General features: G+C 41.2%; 1 protein-coding gene across 5 annotated transcripts in view; it reads left to right on the top strand.

Annotated features, from left to right (window-relative positions):
- LUZP2 (leucine zipper protein 2) overlaps positions 1–26,130 on the top strand; it is a 488,403-nt gene that overhangs the window by 410,568 nt on the left and 51,705 nt on the right. Inside the window, exon 12 of one of the 5 annotated variants that reach the window (XM_025200384.1) lies at positions 3,006–3,065. The exons of the other annotated variants lie outside the window; for them this stretch is intronic. Within the exon in view, the coding sequence (XP_025056169.1) occupies positions 3,006–3,008 (3 nt within the window). The 3' untranslated portion in view covers positions 3,009–3,065. Of the gene's footprint in view, positions 1–3,005; positions 3,066–26,130 lie in introns of those variants that run through there. 5 annotated transcript variants of the gene reach the window in all.

The raw sequence follows: 26,130 nt of genomic DNA, 5'->3' as shown, positions 1-26,130 counted from the left end.
TAGAAAACACTAAATTTGATTTGAATGAACATGACTTCTTAGGATTTGAAAAATTGACCTCCAAATAAAATAAAAGAACTTATATCAAAACATACAAATACTTAAATTGGCTATGTTTGAAGAGAGTATTTTTTATTAAGAAATCATGGCAAGCACAATTACAGAGTAAATGAACATTTAATGTTTGTCATTACTGTTTGGGAATTGTTTATGGAACTTATAGAGTTGCTGTGATTTTTAAAACACCACGACTGTGATTCTCCAGTGACTGAATTCTGCTCAAGATGAGAGGAAAGGATCCTTGACCTTCTTGGCTATAGCCTCCTTCTGTGTGTGGGTGACCAAGCTTGGGATCCGGGGAAGGGGCCGGCTGGGTTGTAGCCACAAACCCGGCACATAGATGGGTACTTGCAACCGCTGGAGTAGAATTAGGCACAAACGCGTACTGGTTCAAACAAAGATGACTTTACTTACACTGTCACGATGTACAGCGTAGGAAGACAGTTAACTTCAAACTCCAACTTCTGTTACCATCAAACCGAGGAGCTCTTATAAGACGAGATATCTTTAAACTTGAGCATGCAGGACACAGGGGTACGTCGGGGGTTTCGTCGACGGGGAGTCGTTGGCGGGTGATCAGACCGCCAGGTTCCACTCCGAGATGAGCACGGAGTTCTCCAACTTGGGTGGAAACGACTCCAACCCTTTATACGGCTAGCGAGCCAATTGCCAGCCACCACGTAGGAATAATTTGAAACCGGCCAATCAGAGTATGCGCATTTGCATATGAGCGGCGGGAACTTTTCCACGCCGGGGCTCTCCACCGTGCCGAGAATTCCCCTGTCTCACCGTGCCTTGTGCTAGAAAGTTCCACTGTACCGAGGCACTCAACTAATCAGTTCTGACACTGTGTAGGAGCTGTTACACTATAGCCTTTGAAGATCATTGGAAGCCAGCACAACTTAGAACCACGCTTAGGCTCTCTCCTGTTGGCTTCCATTTTTGCAATTTAGAGCAAAGTCTCCTGGGATCCAATGCATTCTTCTACATATATATGGTCAAATAAAATTTTAATTATAATTTTCCTTTTTGTGTTTTTCGTTGTTTTTTTTGGGGGGGGGGGGGGGTTGTTGTGAGGTTTTTTTTCTGGATGAGACATGGCTAAGAAATTTCAATTCTTTTTTGTTGTTTCTTTTTTCATTACAAAGTGCTATTTGTTCAGAACTAGAAATGTTTTTGATGAAACCTCCCCTTCAAAGAAATTATATTTTTGTTTTCAAAATGAAGTTTCATGTTTTGTTTTAAATTACCTTATTTTATAAATTAGATATCTTGCATTAAAAAGGTCACATTAAGAAGTGGGCATTGAAACAAAATATCTTGAAATTATCAACATGAAATGTTTGGATTATCCTGTCAATTTTTAATTTTTTTTATATTATCGGTTTGTAGAATTTCAAGGTTTCGACTATTTAACATAAGAATTTTCTTTTTGAAAATGTTAAATATTTTCCTGAGATGAGAAAACCATTTCCCTACCATCTGTTTGTGACCTCATCTTCTTTGAATCTTATCTCTTCTCCCCTTACTTTTAAATCCAAATTTTTTCTCTCACCCTCCAGTTCTCGCATGATCTCCATAATTATTTTGGATATGCACGTCTTCATCTCTAACTTTCTGCAATTATAAATGCTACCTATGAGACAAGCTGTGACATGTATATATATGTTACATATATGTCTGGGTAGACTGTAGCTGCTGCTGAAGCATACTGTAATATACTATATGACTGAAGCCTCATGTACAAATGCTTTGTACAAATGAATGCTCATTGGCCAGATGATAATTTATGTTTTTATATCATTGTAGTTGGTAAAAATCAAAACACTACCATAAAATGTTCTCCCCTATAGCTTATTCTGAAATGTTAAAAGAAGTTTAACGGTGAAGTAAGTATCCAAAAACTTCACACAATAAATCAATACTCTTCTTTTGGGTCACATGAGGCTGATCACATTCACTAAACGCAAGCTAGAGTCAAATGTGCAAAATGTGAAACTGAAAAAATCCTCCAAATCTTGAATCCATAGAAGGCAAAGGAAAAAACGATTAATTTTGTGGGTTCGGCATTTAGGCCTAGTTATCTAATGTTATTTAGATGGCTAGCTCACTTTGAAATCAGCAAGAGTGAGATCTCTTAAAACCTTTAAATATAGTACCTTTTAAAAGGCTGAAAACAGATATAATTTTATCCATTTTAAGTGAAAAAATATCCTGAAAGGTTTCCTGGACAAGCTTCAGCTTTTAAATATTAAAAAAAACCCTTTAATTAAAAAATGTGTCTCTCCTGTATGTTTGGAAATAAATAAATATGAAGTAGCATTTTGCTTAAATCTAAACCTGAAGTGACAGTGTTAAGTCTGTCACCTTTCTTCCATATAGCCTACATATGGTTCATAGAAAGAGAAGACTGGCCCAACTGACATTAGTGTTAGTAGATCAGGGCAGTGTTATATTGGCTGCTGTTGTAATTAAAGTGTTTGGGGACATGCCAGCATTTCGTAGAATGAGTTTGTTGTATCTGGCAGAGGTAGAGAGCCCTGGGCCAGCTGCCAATATCATCTGCTAGAGCAGAGGGTGCTGAGGAGTGCAAGAACAAACACCTCCAAAGAGAATAAGGAACAAGAGTGAATTTGATCACTGTCACTGAAATTATCCCACTGGTCCTTCAAAGAAGGTCCTTGGACAGGGCAGGCTCCTAGATGCAAGACTCTGCTAGGCAATCAGTTCTGTCCCCCTCCAGGCCCCTAATGCACACAGAAACCTCAGGTTGGTGGGGTTGTATTAACAAAGGATGTCCATACAAGAGACCTCTCAAATAGTGGCAGTCCCCTTGCTCTTCAAGCTGAATGGAGTCTTGTTATTTTTAACCCCAGAACAAATATTTTCCCTTCAGAACAATGGTGTTACACTGAGATTAACATTTTTTCCATTACTCCCTACAGTGAATCATGGGAGACTGACTACGGCAGTGAGCAGGGCACAAAAGAGAGACCTAAGTGCTGCAACTTCAATTCCTACTAGACATTGCAGCAGCCAAAACAGAGATGGAGATTAATCTCTAACTATCTGAAAATAACCATCTGACGTACTGCCTTTCAGTTCTGGAAATACAAACCATTTTGCTTCAATAAAAAAAAAAAATCAACCTTGTCCTACCTCAGTAGGAAAGAAAATTTCAAAATATTGGGATGTCTCCTGATATGGATATTCTTTTTTCCAGTCATGGACATCCATTTCTTATGGCATTTATTTAATAATACTGTCCATGTTTAATTGGGATGAGACACTTCTTGCCTTCCATTTGGTTTTCCATCTCACTTCGATAATTAATTGTTGTTCCCTTTTCCTAAGAATTTAGCCACAAAAGTACCCAAAAATAAATATCTACAGCTACTATTAAACAGATATGTGCCATAAAGTATATTTATTAGAATACAGATGGTTACCTGCTTGCATCACAACAATAGATTTAAGTATTTAATAGTATCAGTATAAGACACTTAATAGAGAGAAATGTGCTAACCACTTTTCTGTTTGCAATATAATAAATTGGAGAAACATACTGGCATCAGTGTAACTGGACAGCTTACACTCTCTTTCTTCAAGTTTAACATTTGATCCTTCACCTGAATAAATGAGGGCCAGATTTTGCCTCTTACAGTGGTTTGCAATGGTAGAAAGCCAAGGCAAATTCCCCTTATCTCTTCCTAGTCCCTGTATCAGTTGGGAAACATTGTAATGCCTGCTTCCCTTTATGCCTCAAGGGAGCACTTTGTCTGTTACATGTTAGCCACTAGAGTTGTCCAACTGCCAACTATAAAGAGTTAATAGGATTCACTGCACAAAGGACTGTAACACCTGAATCAATATTGCTGGGTGCTTGAAGGGGCATTTTGCCTCCTTGACTGAATGTGCCATTTGAAAGTTCAAACAGCTACAGCCCACTCTGTGTCTATTTATTATTTAAATTGTGGTAGTGCCTACTATGTATAGAGGAAGATGGAGTCTTTGCTTCAGAGAGCTAGTTCCTCTGCTGATTTTAATCGTTATAGCGCTATTGACATCACTAGAGCTGTAAGACTAAGACTTGGCCCATTGTCTAAAAAGATAAGACAGACAAAAGGTCGAGGGGAAAAGACAGATGATCAGTGTTTATATTAAAGTTATGATTGAAATCTGAATGGTTTCCATGGGTCAAATATTAGTAATAGAAAAGATGTGTTAAAACAAATCATGTAGAAGTAAGTTAATCTATTAGTAAATAGTCTTTCAGGCATCTGCCACTTTTTTCCTCCTAGACATGTTTCTGCCACAACTGTCTTCCAATATAAAGAATTCTGTTCATTTTCAATCAAAATATATTACCATCCTACATAAACTTGCTATCATCCTACTTTTCTATTATTCAAAATGATTAACAGTAGTGATGATGAATCATACAAGAAAGGTTATAGAAAATGTTGTCAGAGAAATAAAGAAACAACATTTTTAACCTGCTGCTGTGCTAGCTACAGTCTTACTTGTTGGGATTTTTAATAATTATTTATTTTCAAATAATGTTTTAAATAAAATAATAAAGTATTTAACCAATTATTTTATATTTTACTGAATTACCTAGTATCAGAAACAGAAGTTACCATCTGGGGGCCCTATAGTCCATTATTATGTCTCTACCTATTTTGATTTCTACTATTTACTATAAAGGTCAGCTAAATATTATTACTACATGGGTCTCCTATTTTTTTCCTCAGCCAAATATTATTGAAACAATATTATAGGTCAGGAAAACAGACCTGTCAATGGCAGGCTGAGAGCTATGGGGCTCTTTAGCCTGGAAAAGTGCAGGCTCAGGGGTGATCTGATGGCCACCTACAAGTTTATGAGGGGTGACCACCAGTATCTGGGGGAACATTTGTTCACCAGAGTGCCCCAAGGGATGATGAGGTTGAGTGGTTATAAACTACTGCAAGACCATTTCAGTCTGGACATAAGGAAGATTTTTTTTACTGTCCAAGCCCCCAAGGTCTGGAATAGCCTGCCATTGGATGTGGTTCAAGCACCTACACTGAACACCTTCAAGAGAAATTTGGATGCTTATCTTGCTGGGATTCTATGACCCCAGCTGACTTCCTCCCCCTCGGGCAGGGGGGCTGGACTCGATGATCTTCTGAGGTCCCTTCCAGCCCTAATGTCTATGAAAACTATGAAATCTACATTTGCATGGAAAATGTGTATATCTTCACTGAAAACATAGCTATTTCTCAAAGTAGTCTCCTTCTTTGTGAATGGCCTATCAATGGCTATCTGGAGAATGAGGCAGTAGAGTCCATCCAAATTATAAGATTGCCTCAGTGATGCACAAGCTGTTTTATGGGATGAGCATTGTTGTGCTGAAGCGGCACCTCAGGCATCTCTCTGGTGGGATGGGCTTTTTGCATCCAATATTTCAGTTTCTTCAGAGTCTTGACATATGCCTCTGACATAGGCCATTAGGCAAGAAGTCCAGAAGAACACCCTCCATGTCCATGGCTTGCTTAGGAGATAAAAATTAGGAGGCATTACTTTCTGATTGTCCTGTGTGTCCTTGTTCACCAGTAGAAAAAGGCCATTGACAGAGATAGTATCAGCAGGACTATGTGCCACACATTTAACAGTTACAGTATAGTTCTGAAATGTGTTAGAATTTGTAAATTCCGCAGCCATTGCAAAAAATTGCATTTCCATTCTTAACACAATACTTCAAACATTGAATAGAAGGAGTCAAACAGACATTATTCTCACTTCACTTGCTTAATGGTGGACTCCATCCAAGTGCCTTATGCTTGCTCTTGGGGGTGTTGGTTGTAGCCATGTTGGTCTAAGGACATAGGGGCTGGGGACAGACATTCAAAAAACCTGAACCTGAATTGATTCAATCTTTGCAGGTTAGTCTAACCTGCTTAGGTTGAGCCCATTTGCAGGGGCAGGAGTGTTGCCAGACCCCAGCTCCAGGCTAGCACTCTGAGACAAAGAGGGGCATGTGCATTCATGCATCTGCTGATGATACTGAACTTTTCAATGTCCATTTCCCTGCTTCTTCATGCTCTCTGCAGCAAACCTGATGGGTGAGGGAGCCAGCAGGGGGCTGATAACATGGTATTTATCAGCCCATTAACAAACTAAAGCCTCTTTTCCAAGAAAGGAATGGAGGGATATTATCAGCTGACCTGTTGATTAGCTCCAAAAAGCCCTAAGGGGACACTGTTCTGTTTGCCTGTCCCAGTGAAATTGGAGACACACACACACAAAAACCTCACAGCATTAGCTAGCACCCCACGTGCCTAGGGTTCATGGGACTGGGGTCTGGGCTATGGGAGATTGTGGGGGGTATACCTGCTTGGGCATTGAACAGCAAGGTGGGGCGGGGCACGGGGAAACCAGGCAGACCCTTCTGTGCCTGCAGTCTGTGCTGGAGCTCTGGCTTTGAAGCAGAGGGGCAGAGCCAGCTCTGCTCCCTGGAAAATACAGCCCCACCCAGGGCTGAAAAGCATCTGGAATGCCAGGGGACTCTGGTTTAACTTAAAACAGGAAGGGGTCGGGGACAGACATTGCATGAATTGGTTTGACCCAAATCAGTTAAGTCTGATATTACATTCCACCAGGTTTATCTTAAACCAGTTTCAGCCATTTTGAAACTGGTTTATACGCACTGAAGGCATGTTTAAATGAGTTTCTGATCACTTAAACCAGTTTATGTGTAATGTTGATCCCTAGCCAGACAGACAAGGTTCTTTGGGTAAATGTGATATCTTTTAATAGACCAACTAAACAGTTGGAAAAATAATTCTTTGCAAGCTTTCAGGCACAAACACCCTTCTTCAGGTTTATGTTTTCTCTTTCTTTTCCTTCCCTAAGATAATTATAGTTACACTACAGTCAAAGTAGCCTACATATATCAGAGCTAACTTAAGCTCTCTAACTTGAGTGCCAATAGCAGTCTAGCTATGCAACCAAATGAACTCTGCAGTGACTGCAGAGCTACCTAAGCAGCAGGTCAAATTAGCTCCATGATGGTAAGTTTAAACCTTTACCAGGACCCAGTATCTAGCTCAGATATGTCTACATTATACTGCAATCACTGCTGTTACAACACTAGAAATACTCTTTTCTTTCTTTTTTTTTATGTGAAACTACTTATTTCTTATTAGATTTTATGGGCATTACTACACTACCTGAGAGATCTAACTGTGGACCAAGTTCCCACTGTGCTAGGAGGTCTACAAACACAGAACAGAGCATTTTTTGCTTGACTGGAAAAAAAACTCAGTAAGTTTCTGAGGTATCAGCAGTAATGTGAGGGACATATGGTTTCATTTTCTAGGGCTAGAAAATAAACCAGGCTCATAAATAGAAATATCTGCTCATGGACAATAACATTATGAAATCTCCTTTAGAAGGGACTGCTTTTATATTTTTAATTTTAAAATATGTAGTAAAAAACTCATTAAATTCCTTAAATGGCCGTTCTCCAGGAGAAGCACATATGTATTACACAGACCCTAGAGAAAAACTATAGACCGTAAAAGGTGTGCGGTATTGTTCTTCTGTTTACTGTGCAGTAAGCCATTTATTGTATATTTTTCTTCTGTCTTTCTAGAAACAATATTTCTACAAAAAATACTTGTCTAAAATATTAAGCAATAATTTAAAGCAAAACATACTTTTATTGTAGTGTTTTAGAGCCTGCCTCTATAATAAAGTTTTATTATTTTATGTGCATTTTTGCAGGTTTATTTAATTATCTGCACCTTTCATTTTTCATCACCTCTTTTGATTACATCTCCCCTACTTAGAACAATACAGGAAAATGTATTGTTTGCTTTTTATGTTAAAGTATGTCTGTCCTTTGCTTTTCAATCTTGAGAATAGGTAAACATCCCATAAACTGCAAACCCATCATAATTTTTAAAGACTCTTCAGACATGGACGAAACTCAGTGTTTTGCTATGTTCATTCCTAAGCCATTATTTCTTTGGATGAGGTATTCATTGTAAGATAATATTTTTCCAGTTTCAGGATCCTCATCTTAGTGATGATTGCTGCTAAGTAATAAAGTTCAAATCACAAAGTTTCTCAGACCCATTATGTGGAGAATGTGACTAGAGGCAAGCTTCAGAATACTGTGTGTACAACACTTTCTATATTATACCTTCCTTTCCCATGTAATTTTCTTTCAATCAGCACTTTTCAAAAAGGTGTAATGATTTATTTTTCTCCACCTACATAGCAAATTGCAGGCTGGGATGGACATATTACAGGGGGGAAGCCAAGAGTAGAGCTTTACCAACTCCATTTTGAAAAAAAAAACTATCATGAATATATATCCAAAGCTGGTCTTCTAGATTTACTTGCTTATTTTGCATAAGACATTTGAGGCAGAAGTAAAACCATTGGGCCTTTTTTCTTTGCATCTCAGATCATGAAACTGCTGAGATAAGAGAAAATTCAGATAACTAATGGGATTAAGAACCACAGCCTTAGTATCTTTTGAATCTAATACAGACAGAGTAGACAAACAACAAATACCATAACAGAATGGAATGTGGTTACATATAAAAATAGTATCTTAGATTTACTGTGCAACCAGGAGAAAAATTACATTAATATTTAATGTTGTGTGTTTAGTGGAAGGGAACAGAAAGATAAATACTGTACAAGCAAACTAACAGAGAAATGTTGTTTTGTAGAACCCATCACTGAGCCCAAACTTTGCTGTTATCTTGGCTTCCCTGTAATGGAAGCTGTGCTGGATGACGGATGGATGATTCAGGGAATAAGAAATTTTGCATATCTAGGAAGTATGGAGTGAATTGAAATACTTGTGATATTTAAGCATTTCTGTCCATTCCAATACATTAAAACCATGAATACAAATGGGAAATCTCATGGTCTTTTAATCCAAGTGGCTCAAACTGGCACATCATTCAGAAGAAAATAATATGACAGTATAGAATGAGTTAAATTTTGTAAAACATTTTGAATATGAAAAGTGCCATAACAGCATGGTAATCAGAGTCTATGTCAGTAAAGCAATGTCAGTGGGTATTAGGAGTAGAATAAAGGGCCAGTTCCTTGGTTGCTATAAGTCAGCATTCTTCCACTAAAGCCAGTGGAACTGAGCCAGTTTATACCAGCTAAAGAGTTGCTCAGTGAATTTAACCACTAGTAGAGAGGATATATTGCCTGTACAGAGAAGAGAGACTCTCAGCACTAAGAAGAAATTAAATATCAGGTACCCATGCTTCTATCATTCAGTGCTTTTGGCAGGGCCTGAGGAACTTACAAATGAAATACAAAATACCCACAACTCCTGGGGTTAAAATAAAACCAACATCTCTTCAGGTTGGCTCCTCCTTTCCTGAAGCCTATAAGCTTCATGTTGTCAGGTCTCTTCTGATCTGATGGGAGAATGCTGAAGTAGATGCTGACAAATGCTGTTGATGGTTTAACCAGTATTAGCATTCCATTAGTAACAACCACAAAAGTGATCCCTCAGCTTTCTGGATATTTTTTGTTTCTATTTATGTTTCCTTCTGGAGAAGGAAATATGGCTGTGTGTGAATATTAGATGTGTATACAGGACCAAATCCTGAAGACCTGCTGTGGCAAAACTTCCAAGAATTGATTAGAATTTGAGGAAGGGCCTCAAGCTTGCTAGCTGAAGAAGAGATTTTACTTTTGATATTCAAGTATCATGAAGTTCTTTGATTGGATTAGTGACTTAGAAGTGATTATTACTGATGGTATTTTGTGCTGCTCAAATGTTTATCAGTGTTAGTGCTGTCTTCAGTTTGAAGCAGTTGTGCCTTAAGGCTAAAAACCTTATTTGACTCTTCCCCACCTGAACAGCTCTGACTTGTCACTGGAGGGCTGGTGAGCAGGGCCCTGACTAGGAGCGACAGCTTTGAGTTGCCATCACAGGACCGGCTTCTATCCCTAACATGAAGCTGGGAGGCAGAGAGTTAATAGAATGGGGTAGGTAATGAAATTAGAGGTGTAAAGGCATTGGGGGTGGGGAAAAGATAGTGTAATGAAGGAAGTCAGCCACTGAAAGATAAAATAAAAAGAAGTTAAGAAAAAAAAGAATTAAGAAAGAGAATTAAATTAAAGGTCTTATGTTTTAATAAACTATGAAGACGTTTTTCCTAATGTTGAGCCTGAATTGGTCTTCTAGGAGTTTGAGGCCAATACTCCTACTTTTCCCCTGGGGTGCCCTGGTGAACAGTTGTTCACCGAGCCCTTGATGTACTCCCCTAGTGCAGTGGTAAGTTGCTACCAGGTCCCCTCTCAGCCTTCTTTTCTTCAAGCTGAAGAATTCCAGATCCCTGAGCCTTTCCTTATATGGCTTGCTGTGTAAGACTCTGATCATACGTGTGGCTCTTCTTTGGGCTCTCTCAAGCTTCTCTACATCCTTGTTAAAGTGTGGTGCCCAGAACTGGACGTAGTACTCCAGCTGTGGTCTCACCAGTGCTTAGTAGAGTGGAAGAATCGCCTCCTTGGTTTTGCTGGAGATGCATCAATTAATGCATGCCAGAGTATTATTTGCCCTACTGGCTACATCATCACACTGCTGACTCATATTCATACTGTGGTCTATTATTACCCCCCTATTCCCTTTAATTCATGGTGCTAGTCAGTTTGGTGCCACCTGTAGCCTGTAGGTGTGTTGTGGGCTGCTCATCCCAAGGTGGAGCACTTTACATTTCTCAACGTTGAACTTCATCAGATTCTGATCTGCCCAACTTGCCAGCCTGTCAAGGTCCACCTGCCATGGAAGCACAATGTTAGGAATAACTTGGAGCTGCAGTGCCCCAGGAAAAATCTTAGTATGATCTGCTCTATTAAAAGATGATTTACAATATGGGCTTGCATTATATAAATGTACCAAGAGGGGAGGAAGATGGTAGCATAGTCCTGGCCTAAACAAACGCTTACAAAAATACAGTCAAGTCCCTTAGCTGATGTAAATCAACATTTTTATACTTAAAGTCATTGGATCTATGCTGCTTTATGCATGTGAAGCATCTGTTTCAAAAACTTGATACACATTCAAAGTGTCAAGGGATTGTTCAGTTAACATTTCAAAGAGGACAGAATGAGAAATTCTTTACCAAAATGAAACAGCTGTGTGTAGTATACGGCCATTCACTTTGTTGAAGAAGAGGTGCCATTCCTCCTGTTCTATATTTGCAGTTGTAAGCAGAGATCGTTAGTTTGTTTAGTAGCAGCTCACATTCAGGAATGTTTGTGGAATTAAGCCAAGAATTGTAAATCCTTTTTTATTTGCCTTCATTTACTCCACAACTGAATGAATCCCAGAAAGGCTTAAAAACAGATACAGTGATTATGGAATAACTTAGAAGTTAATTGTTAGTATGCTGGCATCTTCTAGCAAGTCAGCCAGGGAAGGAAAGATGTACACAAGGCCAGGATCAGATCTTTCTTGTTCTAGCATGAAACCTGAGTAGCCCTCCCTAGCTGATTGTACTCACTCCAGGTTCACATGAGTGAAACAGATCTCTTTATACTGTTATGAAGTAGAGTACATCCGTATTATCTAAAATGGTAAAGAACTGAAATAGATCACATACTTTGGTGATACTTTGTTTAGTGAATTAGATCACCTGCATTAATCAGGGCCCTGCTACACTATCAAATTGAAGCTGAATAGAAACCAGCTATAGAGTTGTTACACATTTTCAAGCAGTAATTTTATTGTTGGTTGGCTCTTTTTATAGTCATTTTTATCATGTGATAAGTACTTTGCATGTGTGGCTGGTCTAAATGTATTGTACAATTAATCGGTTAATTGTGTGATAATTACTTTGCCCTTGCGGCCAGTCTTACTTCCCACGTGTGGCCAATCTAAATTTATTGTGTGATTAACCAGTCAATTGTGTAATATATGTAATGTGTAGTAGGGGCCTTATGGTCAGGAATGAAATAATGAAACTGTAGCAATAGTGGGATAGCTGCAGTAGCCTGGAGGTTTTCAAAGCCACAAAAGGAAGTTAAATGCCCAGCTCTTACTGAAAGTCACACAGTTATGCTTTATGTGACAGTGAAAATGCAACATTACAAGTTTGGCAAGGCATTACAAATTTATCACTTTTAAGTTTACAGTAGCCTCAACGTCATCACATAAAATTGTCACAATGTGATAGTAAAGCTATTACTGCCTTAAATTTCTTGGCTCTTTGATGGATATTGAGCAAAAAAAAAAAAAAAGCAGACATGTCAAAAGAACTTTCATTTGACCGAAAGAGCAAAACAGTGTTACTAACTCACATAAGAACAATGCTTATAGTGTGGTAATATTGTTATACAACTGCCAAAAACAGTTAACCTTAAAGTCAAGGTCACCTGTCATACTTAAATTATCCCATTGTGCCTAGGAACTTGCAGTACATATGGTATATGACATCTCACATGCTCCTCTGAAATCTCAAGATACAGCAGGCAGACCTAAATCTCTGTTTTGCAGACATTTTACACTGTGGCTTAAATATATCTGCTTAAGGATTTTTGTTTTCCACATTTAAACATCATTAAGGATTTAATGGAAAAGTATATATACTGGCCTGATGGAAATCTTTGTAGATAGTCTCTAATGAGACGTGCTAGTCTCTAATAACTCTGAAGAGACTACTGTTGTAGATTGCTTATATTCATAAGCACCAGGACTGTACAAAATGCATAAGTAATGGGTTTTTATTCTATTTTCATTTGGTCTTTTTCTTATATAATAAATCTATAAGCTTTGATATATATATTCAAAAGCAACCTAAACACTTTATATCTAACCAGGATCTCAAAATTGACAGACACAATGACTTCTCTAGAAGGTTGCTTATAAAGACCTATTAAAATATTAAAATTTTAAGCACATGATCAGTCCCATTAAAGCTAAGGTTAAGTATATGCATGTTTTTACTACAGCAAGACCTGAAAAGTGTCTTCCTGGGAAAAGGAGATAACACTGACTTAATAATAACATTATTTCAGGGTTTTTTTGGTTTTTTTGTTTTTAACAAAAACTTTATTTACGTTTGTCTTCATTGTTTTAGTGCCCAAAGTCCCCAGCCAAATCCCGCTTCCATGGGTGGGTGGGTGTTAAAGTGGAAAAAGCAGTAAACCTGGACTTGCAGGATCTACCACAGATTCTTCTCAGATTTCCATCTCGGAGGAAAGGCAGCAAGAGGGCACAGCAGCCACCCTGGCTCTCCAGGGACCTAGCAGACCTCCTGAGGCTAAAAAGAAAGGCCTACAAAGGATGGAGGATGGGAGTCACCTCCAAGGAGGATTATTCTGCACTGGTCCGGTCCTGTAGGGAGCAGACCAGGAAAGCCAAGGCTGCAACTGAACTCCAGCTAGCTTTGAGCATCAAAGACAATAAAAAGTCCTTTTTCAGATATGTGGGGAGCCGGAGGAAAAGCAGGGGCAACATTGGCCCCCTACTGAACCAGATGGGGCAACTGACACCCAGGAAAAAGCCAACCTATTAAATAGGTACTTTGCGTCGGTCTTTCATCAGTCCCATGGGACGCCCATGCCCGCTACAGGGCCGGGAAGTCCGGGTGAGGGTGATCCCCTGCCCTCCATTAATGCTGACTTTGTGAAGGAACATCTTGAGAAGCTGGATACCTTCAAGTCAGCCGGCCCTGACAATCTTCACCCCAGGGTACTCAAGGAGCTCGCAATCATCATAGCCCAGCCTCTAGCACGGATCTTTGAAAACTCTTGGCGCTCTGGTGTAGTGCCCGAAGACTGGAAGAAGGCCAATGTGGTGCCTATCTTCAAGAAAAGGAGGAAAGTGGATCCGGCTAACTATAGGCCCATCAGCCTGACTTCTATCCCGGGGAAGATCTTAGAAAAGTTTATTAAAGAGGCCATCCTTAATGGACTGGCCGACGCCAACATCTTAAGGGATAGCCAGCACGGGTTTGTTGCGGGTAGGTCTTGCTTGACCAATCTCATTTCCTTCTACGACCAGGTGACCTATCACCTGGACAAGGGAGAAGAGATTGATGTCATATATCTTGACTTCAAAAAAGCCTTCGATCTGGTGTCCCATGATCGCCTCTTGGAGAAACTGGCCAATTGTCGCCTTGGGTCCTCCACGATCCACTGGCTGGAAAATTGGCTCCGGGGTCGGACCCAGAGGGTAGTAATCGATGGAAGTCACTCATCGTGGTGTCCTGTGACCAGTGGGGTCCCCCAAGGCTCTGTCCTTGGACCCATACTGTTCAACATCTTCATTAATGATGTGGACACTGGAGTCAGAAGCGATCAGAACTGGCCAAGTTCGCCGATGACACCAAAAGAAAGAGACTTGGGGGTCATCATTGACCACAAGATGAACATGAGCCTGCAATGCGATGCGGCGGCTAGTAAAGCGACCAAAATGCTGGCTTGCATCCATAGATGCTTCTCAAGCAAATCCCGGGACGTCATTCTCCCCTTGTACTCGGCCTTAGTGAGGCCACAGCTGAGCCACGCGCATGATCAGAGGTCAGGGAAGCAGACCCTACGATGACAGGCTGAGAGCCCTGGGGCTCTTTAGCCTGAAAAAGCGCAGGCTCAGGGGTGATCTGATGGCCACCTACAAGTTTATCAGGGGTGACCACCAGTATCTGGGGGAACGTTTGTTCACCAGAGCGCCCCAAGGGATGATGAGGTCGAATGGTCACAAACTACTTCAAGATCGTTTCAGGCTGGACATAAGGAAGAATTTCTTTACTGTCCGAGCCCCCAAGGTCTGGAACAGCCTGCCACCGGAGGTGGTTCAATCACCTTCATTGAACAACTTCAAGATGAAACTGGATGCTTATCTTGCTGGGATCCTATGACCCCAGCTGACTTCCTGCCCTTTGGGCAGGGGGCTGGACTCGATGATCTTCTGAGGTCCCTTCCAGCCCTGATTTCTATGAAATCTATGAAATCTTTTCTGGCTCGTACACTGATACACTGTTGCTTTTGAGCAGACATTTCACATTGTTATGTCTTTGTGTTCACTTCTGTAATAAAAGGTTACTGAGTTGACTGCCTTTGTAAGAGCCACTGATACAGTATGAGAAATACTTTTCTAAAGTCCTGACCTGCATAACTCCCTCAACCAGTGAGAGCACTGTTCCTTGATGCATAAGCCCCTTAATCCCTCCGACTTGGAGTACCTACAACATATAGGATGCCTCTACATGAGATACATTACTGCGCAGTAGCCTAGTTTACGGCACAGTAGGGCTTTGCAAAGCTTCAGTCCTTGATTCGATTCAGAGGAGATTTGGCCCAATTCGGTGGTCAAATCTGCAAACCCGATTTGAAACGGAGGACCCTTTGATTTCTCCGAATCAAATTGTAACCCTCTGAATTGATTTGGAGAGATTTGGTGATTCGGACACAGACATAGCTTTAAATGTTTTTTCTACATATTTCTAGGTAGCAGGCGGCTCATGTATGCTGCAATGCTGGGCACATTGAGTGTCGCACAGAAGCACGGGGGGTGAGGGAGGGGTCCCCAGCGCACTCAGCAGCAGACCCAGAAGTGGACCAGAAGCACTTCTGGTCCACTTCTTGGTCTCTGGGGGGTGCGCGGGGGGGCCTCCTGTGTCCCCCCCAGCTCAGCAACTGATGCTCCCACTGCCAGGTACCCTCAGTCTGCTGTGCCGCCTCCACCCAGGCCTCAAGTAAGAGCTCCCCCTGGGCCTCACAGATGCTATGCACCATGCAGGCTGCAATGATGACCCTGGGAGGTTATCCTCAATGAACTCATGGTGGGCAGTGAGGGAACACCAGTGTCCCTTGAGACAGCCAAAGGCGCACTCCACCAGTGCGCAAGTCCAGCCCAGGCAGTGGTTGAAGTGGGCCTGGTGGGGGTCCAGGTGGCTGGTGTAGGGCCACATGAGCCAGGGCAGTAGCGGGTAGGCAGGATTCCTGATAAGCAGAGGTGGGACCACCATAGTGTCCAGCTGTATGTTTGGCATCCTTGGTGCAAAGTGCCCTCTCTCCACCAGGCTCAGCAGGGCAGAATTCTGAAACATGCAGGTGTCATGGACACTGCCTGCCCAGCTGGTGCTCATGTATGTGAAGGCACCATGGTGGTCCAGAATGGCATGGAGCACTGCAGAGTGAAATCCTCTGCTGCTGTAGTAGGGGCAGTCACCATGGGGTGGGCAGGTTACCGGGGCCCATCTAGGACCCCAGTGCACTGAGGGAAGCCCAGGGCATGGAACCCCACCACCACTGCTAGGAGGTCATGCATGTGGAGCATAATGGGCACAAGCATGTCCTGGTGGGTTCTGCACAGCTCCAGGATGGCCTCCCCAATGGCAGCCTTGCCCATGAAGAGATGGCCCACATAGCAGAGGCTGGTGGGAGTGGCCAACTTGAGCAGAGCGAGGGTCGACCACATGCTGGTGTTCTGTCATTCCAAGTGGGGCTGGAGCTGTTCCCAGGTCATGCACAAGGCCTCCAGCCACTGCTCATGATCCCAGGTATGCTGGATGACATGCAGTCACTAGTCTTGGCTGGCACAGCAGGCCCAGAGGTGGTAGGGCTAGAGAGACCAGGAGGGTGATTGCAGCTCCACTAGTGGTGCCCAGAACCCCGTTGTTGTTGTCCTTGCTGGCATCAACTATGTGGCAGCAGCCCTGGGATAGTGAGTGCACTGTGGCATAGGGGGGAGCCAGGAGGGGCAAGACAGCTGTTGGCCAGGCATCGGTCGGCAGGAAGATCAGCAGGAGCATGGGGCACTGGTCATTACTGCCAGGGCCAGGAGCAGCCATAGTGTAGGGAGACAGAGTTGGTGAAAAGAGTTCTGCTGTATGCTTTCCCTGCCCTGTGCATGCTACTCCTGAGCAGGGAAGTGGCTGGCTAGGGAGCAGAGAGCAGGGTTGGCTTTTGAAGAGGGCTGCTGGCTCCTTGCAGCTTCAGGCAGAGCCTGGAGCTCCCCCTGGTGGCAGCAGGGGCCCATTGCAGGGCTTCAGGAAGTTTGGTGTTAAGTAGCAAATCTGTTGCCTAATCCCTACATGTGTAGTTGCCTGCCCAGAAGTGCTTAATCCATAGAAGTTTACTCGCAAGTAAACTGAGCCTGTATCAAATGCATGTGTAGATGAACCCAGCAGGTGCATCTACAAGTGTGCTTTACTGCACAGTAATTTCCTCCATAGTAAAGCATCACCATCTACATGTGCACAGCATTTGGGCTAATGTAGAATAATTTACAGCGCTGTCACATAGTCCCGTCAGACACAGGAACTATCTGACGGCACGGTGGATTATTGCATTTAAAGGCACATGTAGACAGTGATGTTGGGATTAGTTTACTTCAGCTCAAATTGTACTAGAGTTTATTCTCTCACATTAATTGCACGTGTACATGTGCCCAAGTGCCTGAGATCCTCCTGAGATGGTTCTCCCATGTTTTTTTCTTCCACTGTTCAAGACATTGGGGTGGATTTTTGCTAATGATGGTGCAAATGGGCCAAAGGATATTGTGGATTATGCATTCTGATATTACTGTGGTGACCTTGTTCTTCCTTTGGAACCCTTTCCCACAGTGCAAACTCCCAGCAGGCACACCTACACAGAACAACTCACAGAGCTCGGAATTGCTTATATCACCCAAAATACTGAAGCTGTGACAGCAGTGATCACAGATTCTGTTAAAAGATAGGAAATTACTTGTGCTCATCTGCTTCCTCTCTCCCCCACATTCTGTGGTTGTTTATCTGTAAAGGGTAGAGAGATCAGGAGAAACAGCTTTGAGAACAGCTTTAACTTTCAAAATGTATTTGGAAATCAAATACGATATAATTTCCTGCTAGGTAGTCATATAGAACGTCAACAGTTACACCTAGATAAAGATAATTTTCCTGTGATCTCAATATAAATATATAGCAATCTGAAATATATAAATATTTTAATCTTAGACATGAGAGTAGCAGAGTACATACCTAATCCTCCTCCCTGAAAATGTATTAGGAAAACATTGGCGTTAAAGGTCCATTGTGAAAAAGCAGTGTGCCATTCTCATTTTACAAAATTATTTCTGTTAATAATTATAGTGCTGTGAAAAGTTTCTGTGACCTTTCATTTGTGCCCCTGCAATTTAAGAAGGCAACAAATTGCTTCTCAAGCAGGACTTTTGCCAAGTTTCATCCTGCAAGAAATTTGTACAGCTGCCTTATAAGAACTTAAAAATAAGTGCTTTAAATGGAAATCTTTGTAAAACTTTAATGACATGAATGTCACAAGTCTAATAATCAGTATTGTAGTGGTACATAAACAATGTCTATTGTTGAAATTTGTGGGAAAGGCGGGGAGGCAGACTCTATATAGCTCTCTGATGGATCCTAAATATTTTGTTCCTATCAATCATAAGAGATAGCTGTATAGTGTAGGAAATATTTAAGTGCATAAAAAAAAATTGTAGCTAACCTATTTGCAATGTACATCCCTGATGGAAAACAGACTCAAGGGAGCTTTCATCATTAGGAAGGTTGGAGCAGTAGTGGATATTTTATAAATAGGAGCAAGGGACTTTGTTGTGTAAAGTGCTGAGCATTCATGTAGGGTAATGAAATTGCTGGGCATTCTGGTGCTTAGCTTCTTGTAGTGTCAACACCAAAATGTGCAATCAATATCTTTCAAAGAGGAAGCTTTCAAAAAAGGATTCACAAAAAGTCTTTCCCATTGCAGTAAGGAGTCCTCAAATCTTTAGAATCTATGGAGTTTAGACTTAACTCAGGATGAAGTTAGACATTACACTTAGACCATACCAAGAACACTTAAAATGTAAGTGCTTGTATGTTAAACCTCATTAGCTCATGTTAAGTGCCCTCTGAGCATCTCAAAGTGATATCACTTCAGGTGCATGTTTACCCTGGGCTGTGCAACCTACCACATGTTCAGGTAACTTTGTTCTGCTCTGCAGAGATAAAATGAGCAATTTGCAGCCCCCCATCATCCTAGGATTCATTGCTGCCAGCACTTCCACACTCCCTTCCCACCATGGGAACACAGCCCTGGTATCCTAGCTCCTAGGCATGCCCCTGCTTGCCAGCCCTCTAGTGGCAAATCCGAGCTGTGCAGGCAAGAAATACTATTAATCCTTAATGTGTGGCACATTCGAACTTTAACACCTCTTAACATTCCACTAATTTAGCATGGTTTAAGTACAATGTGCAACTTCACCTTACTCTTCAGGAAGCCATTCATGGGAAAGGATTTCAACCATTAGCCAAATTGACTTTACACAAACACAGTTATATGACAACAAGACATTCCTTTCCTCTTAAAAACTGAGCAGGAAAAGAGGAAAGAGGAAAGTCCCATAAATGGAAAGTACATTTTAATGGGACTTATTATTTTTTTTTTATCTGGCTTTCATGAAATCCTAATTTGGGCATTTTTATTTTATTTTATTTTTTTTAGGCACAAACTTTCTTTCTAACATATGGATTTTCAGTGTAATCATCTTTTCTCTATAGATCAATGAAAACTCCAAGCGAGAAATCAGCTCTGCACAGCTGTGGGAAAACCTACTCAGTGAGTGCATCTACACTTGCACTTTACTGCAGAGTTTCATAGATTCATAGATTGCAAGGCTGGAAGGAACCTCAGAAGATCATCAGGTCCAGACCCCCTGCACCAGGCAGGAAAGACAGCTGGGGTCAGGTGACCCCAGCAAGGTGACTGTCCAGTCTCCTCTTGAAGATTTCCGGGGTAGGCAATTGCACCACCTCTAGAGGGAGCATGTTCCACAGTCTGGACCCCCTTGAAGAATTTTTTCCTAATGTTGAGCCTGAAACAGTCTTCTAGGAGTTTGTGGCATTACTCCTGGTTTTCCCCAAGAACACCCTGGTGAACAGTTGTTCACCAAGGCCTTGATGTAGTGGTAAGCTGCTACCAAGTCCCCTCTCAGCCTTCTCTTTTTCAGGCTGAAGAGTCTCAGGTCCCTCAATCTTTCCGCATATGGCTTGCCGTGAGAGCTCTAATTATATGGGGGGCCCTTCTCTGGACTCGCTTGAGCTTTACCACATCCTTGTTGAACTGTGGCACACAGTACTGAATGCAGTACTTAAGCTGCGGTCTCAGCAATGCTGAGTGGAGTGGAAGAATCACTTCCTTGGTGATGCTGGAGATGCATCGATTGATGCATGCCAGGGTATTATATGCATTGTTGGCTACAGCATCACACTGGTGGCTCATATTCATACTGTGGTTTATTATTACCCCCAGATCCGTTTCATTCATGGATCAGTTTGGCATTGCCAGGCCTGTAGGTGTGTGTGTGTGGGGGGGGGAGGTTGTCCCAAGATGGAGCACTTTACATTTCTCGATATTGAGCTTCGTTTGATTCTGATGCGCCCAACTTGCTAGCCTGTCTAGGTCCACCTGTGTCTGAAGCCTATCTTCAAGAGTGACCATGCTTCCCCATAACTTGGTGTCATTTGCAAACTTGGCCAGTGAGCTCTTCACCCCTGCATCCAAATAACTAATAAAGATGCTGAAAAGCACTGGACCAAGCATTGACCCCTGAGGGACACCACTGGCCACTTCTCACCAAGATAACAGATCCATTCATTAGAACTCTCTGGGTCCTACCCTGCAACCAGCTCCACACCCACCTAACTGTCTCATGGTTAAGCCCACAATCCTCCAATTTTCTTGTGAGAACATGGCGGGATACTAGATCAAAAACCTTTTGAAAGTCAAGGTATACAGTGCCAGCCTCCTCTAGCTTATCCAGGTGGCAAGTTACCTGATCATAAAAGGAGATGAGGTTGGTAAGACAAGACCTGCCTGCAATGAAGCCAAGCTGGGTGTCATTCAGAATCCTACCATCTGCAAGCCTATCGCATATAGACTCCTTGATGAATTTTTCCAGTATCTTCCCTGGGATAGAAGTTAGGCTGATTAGACTATAGTTACCCGAGTCCTCTCTCCTCCCTTTCTTGAAGATGGGCAAAACACTGGCCCTCTTCTAGTCCTCAGGGACCTCTCCAGAGTGCCATGAGTTTTGGAAAAGTTTCACCAGTGCTCCTGCGTTGACTTCACCCAGCTCTTTCAGCACCCTTGGATGATGTTCATCCAGTCCTGCTGACTTATACATGTCTAACTTTGATCACACACCAGTTCTACAGTAATAGTAGGAAGGCAGTCATTCCTACCCTGCTCATGCTGTACTCACTCTGGCATGATTTTGCCCATGGCCCAGTGAAAGACTGAAGCAAAATAGTTAACTAATTAGCTCTGGAGAAAAGTGCCACCATCTACAGGTGCACCAGTTTTAGACCTAGTGGGGATAGTACTCTCTTATAGCGGAGTCTCTAAGTATCATCAAATGCATGTGTAGATGGTGACTGCTGGACAAAATTGTGCCAGGTCACCCCAGCCAGCCAGGGGCCAGACCTCTGGCTCCTGCCATTCTCTCCATCACACTCCATTGCCACCCAGAGCCCAGGTCTGACTCTTCCCTGCCCCACCCCACTGTGTCTCCTGGGCCCTGCTCAACCCTGGCCCCAATTGCTGTTGTCTGAGGTGCATGTGTAAATGCTGTGCCTGGGAGCAGTTAACTCCAGCTCAAACTACTCCAGAGTTTATTGCTATGCATTAATAATACATGTATATTTGCCCAGTTACAGCTAAAAATTTCTACAGATAATCATATAAATCAATTATTGTACTATTGGCATTGTTTCCTTATGCAGTAAATTATATGTGGCTTGCTGACAGTGTTTATGCTTAAGTCTTATTAACAGATACCATTTTCCTCCCTGGTTATGTTATATTTTATGAGTTCTTAGGTTTATATTCCTAGTATTCTTTATTATTCCTTAAAGGGAATTATAATTTCCTTTTAAGTATATCACCTATCTGAAAAAAGTCAAGCTTCCTAAAAGCAGGAAGAAATAGGAGCTTTTGTAGACCTTGTAGAGATTGTACAAAAAAAGTCCTTTAAATTATGTCCGCTACTGCAATAAAGCAGAAAAACAATAGATTAACCCACCACAGGTAATTAATGAGAAATTATGTAGACTCTTGATGCTCAAAATTGAATTCTGCATTAAATTAGCATGAAATTACTGGGCACAGGTGTTTTTGTAATTGGGAACCATTTGGAAAATTCACAATGTTCAATGACCCTCAAAGTGGCATAGTCTGTTGTTGTGATATTGTTAGTACTGTGTGGTGCTATGTCAAATAATGTTAGAATACCAGCTGCACTCACATTTCTATAAGAGCTTTTCTTTTTACCATCAGCTTTTTATTATTTACTTGGCTGAAAAGATTTCAGGTCAAGAATCTTTCTGATAACCACACAAGTAATTTGTTAAGAGCCAAAAGCATACAGGAAAACTGTGAAGGATGGGTTGATATCTTGAATTCATAAATATTCTAAAATACTTCAAAATTAAAGACTAATATATTTAAGAGATATTACCTTACTTCATTAGCTGCTGTAAAATAAAGTCAGTAGATGCTGGTTTACTTTGAATAGATGCATGGGCTAATGGATATATATGCACAGGAAAATTAATTTCTCACTGAAATACAGCCATCATTGGGTAAAAATTAAAAGCTAATAGTAAGACACAAGTTGCATTGCACAAAAAATGTTTCAAGAAATGAAAAAGAATATTGCAACCAAGAGAACCAAGAGGTTCATTTTAGCTCATTAGATTGGACCGAATCTGGAATTTTACCAGGCTATTATTAGTGCCTATGTATTCCTAGTGGGAGAGATTAAAGACTTCCCTGACAGTAAGAGCTGTTAGAAAAGTTCAGTGAGATTAGTTCTGGACTTCAAGATATTCTTCAGCCTTGTGTGACTTTCCTTTTGTCATATTCACCACAGAGGGAGGGGAAAAATTAAATCCGAGTTAGAATAGCACTTCTGGGACCATTGAGTTTTCTCTCTCTCTCTTGTTCAGTGTTTGGGGGATTTAGATAACTAGAGATAGAGGACCCATATTCTTTAATGAAGGTTAAAATTTCCTCGCTGCTATATCTTCTTTTACCCTTCTACAAAGTATATAGTAACAGGAGAAAGCAGCAACAGAAATGGTAAGAATACAAAATGGCTTCACGAAACTAATAGAAAAAACTAAAAGTTACTAGTCGAATCAAATGGCCTTAGAGCTGAGAGCTGCAGATGAATGCAGAGTATTCTATGGTCTCTAAAAATATTTGAATAATAATGATTTATTATGAGAGGTGTCACATCCCTCACATCACAGAGCACACCAAAATCATCATTCATTTGTTCACCATACTTTATAATAATGCCTTACTTTTCAGCAGCTGTACACTGTACATGTATATCTTAAAGTCCTTTGCATGGGGCCATTCAAAAAGTATACAGTATTAGAGTTGAGCAAATTATTAGTAAATAGTGTTTGATATATTTTTCAGCGTTTCTTGATTATGAGTCATCCACAACCAACATGCAATTTTCTTAGTATTTTTTTTATTTGCTGTATTACTGATAGAGATTATCAAAGGCATAAGGCTCATAGGGACCAAACTTATTCTTAAAATTAAATCATATGTCTGGAAGTTAACAGCAGTTTTCCTAACTATGTGCCACTAAAAACTTGTCCTGTTATTAATACACATTAAAATCTGATCTCTATGCCTTGTATACACACACAAGGTCCCATCTCCCAAGAACGTGCAATATCACCTGGAATATGCTCTCTTTTGGAAAGGAGAGGGAAAATTATTGGTTTAGTATTAGTTATGTCCTCTTGAAAGTAGAGTAAGAAAAAGAGAACATGCTTTTGACTTATTCTCATGAAACTGTTATCATACTGAGACTTACAATATGATGATAAGATTGTTTTTTCCCATAAAATTAGACTCCCATAACCTTAGATGACTATGGCTATTATCGTGCTACATTTCAGAGCTAGTGTTTTGATAGCCAATATGCAAAGTGTGTTCAAAATGCTAACTGTAACAATGTAGAAGGTGAACATCACCAATGCTATACTTATAAGGAAGTATTTTGTAAGTGTTATTTGGAATAGCTCCAGAAATGCCATTCTTCCTCACCTGGGGGTTCAGCTTATAGTATGGAACTGAAAGCTTATTTCTTTTTTTTATTTCTTGGCTTATTGTATTTCCTTTTTATCTTGTTGTTTAGAGGGAATAATACCCTGGGCATTGGCGTGCAGTAGTAGTAAATGGATTTTATAGCTATCAGATCTGTGGCATTTAATCAGCCACAAAAACTATTTATTGCTTCATATCCTCCTGTGCTATGATCATTATTCCTCAAAGTACAATTTGGATTCATGTGGATATTTATTTTTGGGACAACGTGAGGCTATTCGACATATTCAATCCTTTCCAGTACATGACTTCCTTAGCAGCCAATCTGGTGGTTTATAAACTGACTCCAATATCTTCAGTATCTTCCTTTTTGATTCTACATGATCCATCCAATAGATGTATATTTTTCAAACAATTAAAATTTCTATTTTCTGTCTTCACACAAATATGTAGGGTTTTTTTTTTTATTTAAAAGCTCTCATGTTATTACTGTAACAACATTGTTTAAAAAAATCTTATACAAGGTCCTAGAGTGGTTCAAATGCCTTTGAAGTGCTCCAAAATATGAACATACAAACATATATGGCAATAGTGCTTCAGAACTGACTGAAGATCTTAAAAAATGGTTCTCAAAGATTGAGAAACATCCCAAAGCCCTTCTTTTGAAGTGCTTTCTGAAATGTCTGCACATTCTCCTTAGCATACTAGGGGGTTCCTTGGTCTTCTAGTATCCCATGGTGTTCTGCTCCCATGACTCACATAGGGAGAGGGTGGAGAAGGAGGGGATATATCTGATGAGTGATCTCCTGAGCACTTGGTTATCCTCAGCAGTGTGCGGAACCCCAGAGGATGGAAGGAATCCTCTCTGCACACTGTCCAGAGGGCAGGAATCCTTCAGTTCTTATTAGGCTCTGGTGTCTAGAGATTCCAGTTGCTTCTGAAGATCAGAACCAGAGAGAAATACAGAGATTCCTGTGGCTGAAGGTGACAGGACAACTAACAATAATCTCTAATTAGAGCAAGGAAAATTTAGGGTGGAAATTAGGAAGAATTCTCTCAATATGAGGGTGGAAAAGTACTGAAACAGGCTACCCAGAGAAGTTGCAGAATTTCCATCCTTAGAAATGTTTAAAGACGGGTTAGACAAATGCTGTCTGGAATGGTTTAGACGGGGATCATCCTGCCTTGAACAGGGGATTGGACTAGATGACTTCCTGAGGGCCCTTCCAGCCCTACTTTCCTATGATTCTGATTTTATTAAAATATTTTTTCAGATTTATTAGACTCTTTTTTTTTTGGTGTTGGGGGAAGGAAGGATGAAATTGGGAGTGATTGTAAAAGCTGAAAATTGACGGTTAGTTCTGATTTCTGTATTTTTGTTTGTTTTTTAATTAATACCAATGGAAGAGGGAAATAATGAAAATAATATTTTATTAATAAATAGCCATTGCTTAAAAGATTACTTTAATAGGCTGAAATGCATTACAGAATGTAAATTGTCCTGAAGAAGGTAAGTATACCCCCGTCCTTTTCCCTCTGTGCACAGAGGCATGTCCCCTCCCCTCTTCCCTCACCTGCCCCTGCTGGTGTTCTCACAGTCCCAAGGAATAGCGGCGCTCCTATCCTGCCCCATCAAGGTTGAGAGCGGGCTGGGTTTGGCCTAGAACATCACTAGTGGTGGGCAAATGAGTCTGTCCTATCTGCCTGCTCCCTGGATGTTTCCCATCAGCTTGGGAGCAGACACGGGTAAGGGGAACCCATCTGTCTACCATACTACTGCCACCTGGCCTGAGCCCAGCCCCTGTGCAGCCCAGCTGTAGCAGGACAGGAGCTAACCTCACCTCTGGGATGGTGCAGACAGCAGTTACAGGTGGGGAGGGAACGGAAGAGGAAGGCACAGAGTGGGAAGGGGAGTGGAAGGAACATGTCTGTGAGCATGGAACAGAAGGGAGGGGGGAATATTTACCT

This window comes from Alligator sinensis, unplaced genomic scaffold (assembly GCF_000455745.1).
Source record: "Alligator sinensis unplaced genomic scaffold, ASM45574v1 scaffold165_2, whole genome shotgun sequence".
NCBI lineage: Eukaryota > Metazoa > Chordata > Crocodylia > Alligatoridae > Alligator > Alligator sinensis.
This window is presented reverse-complemented; position numbering and strand designations above follow the sequence as displayed.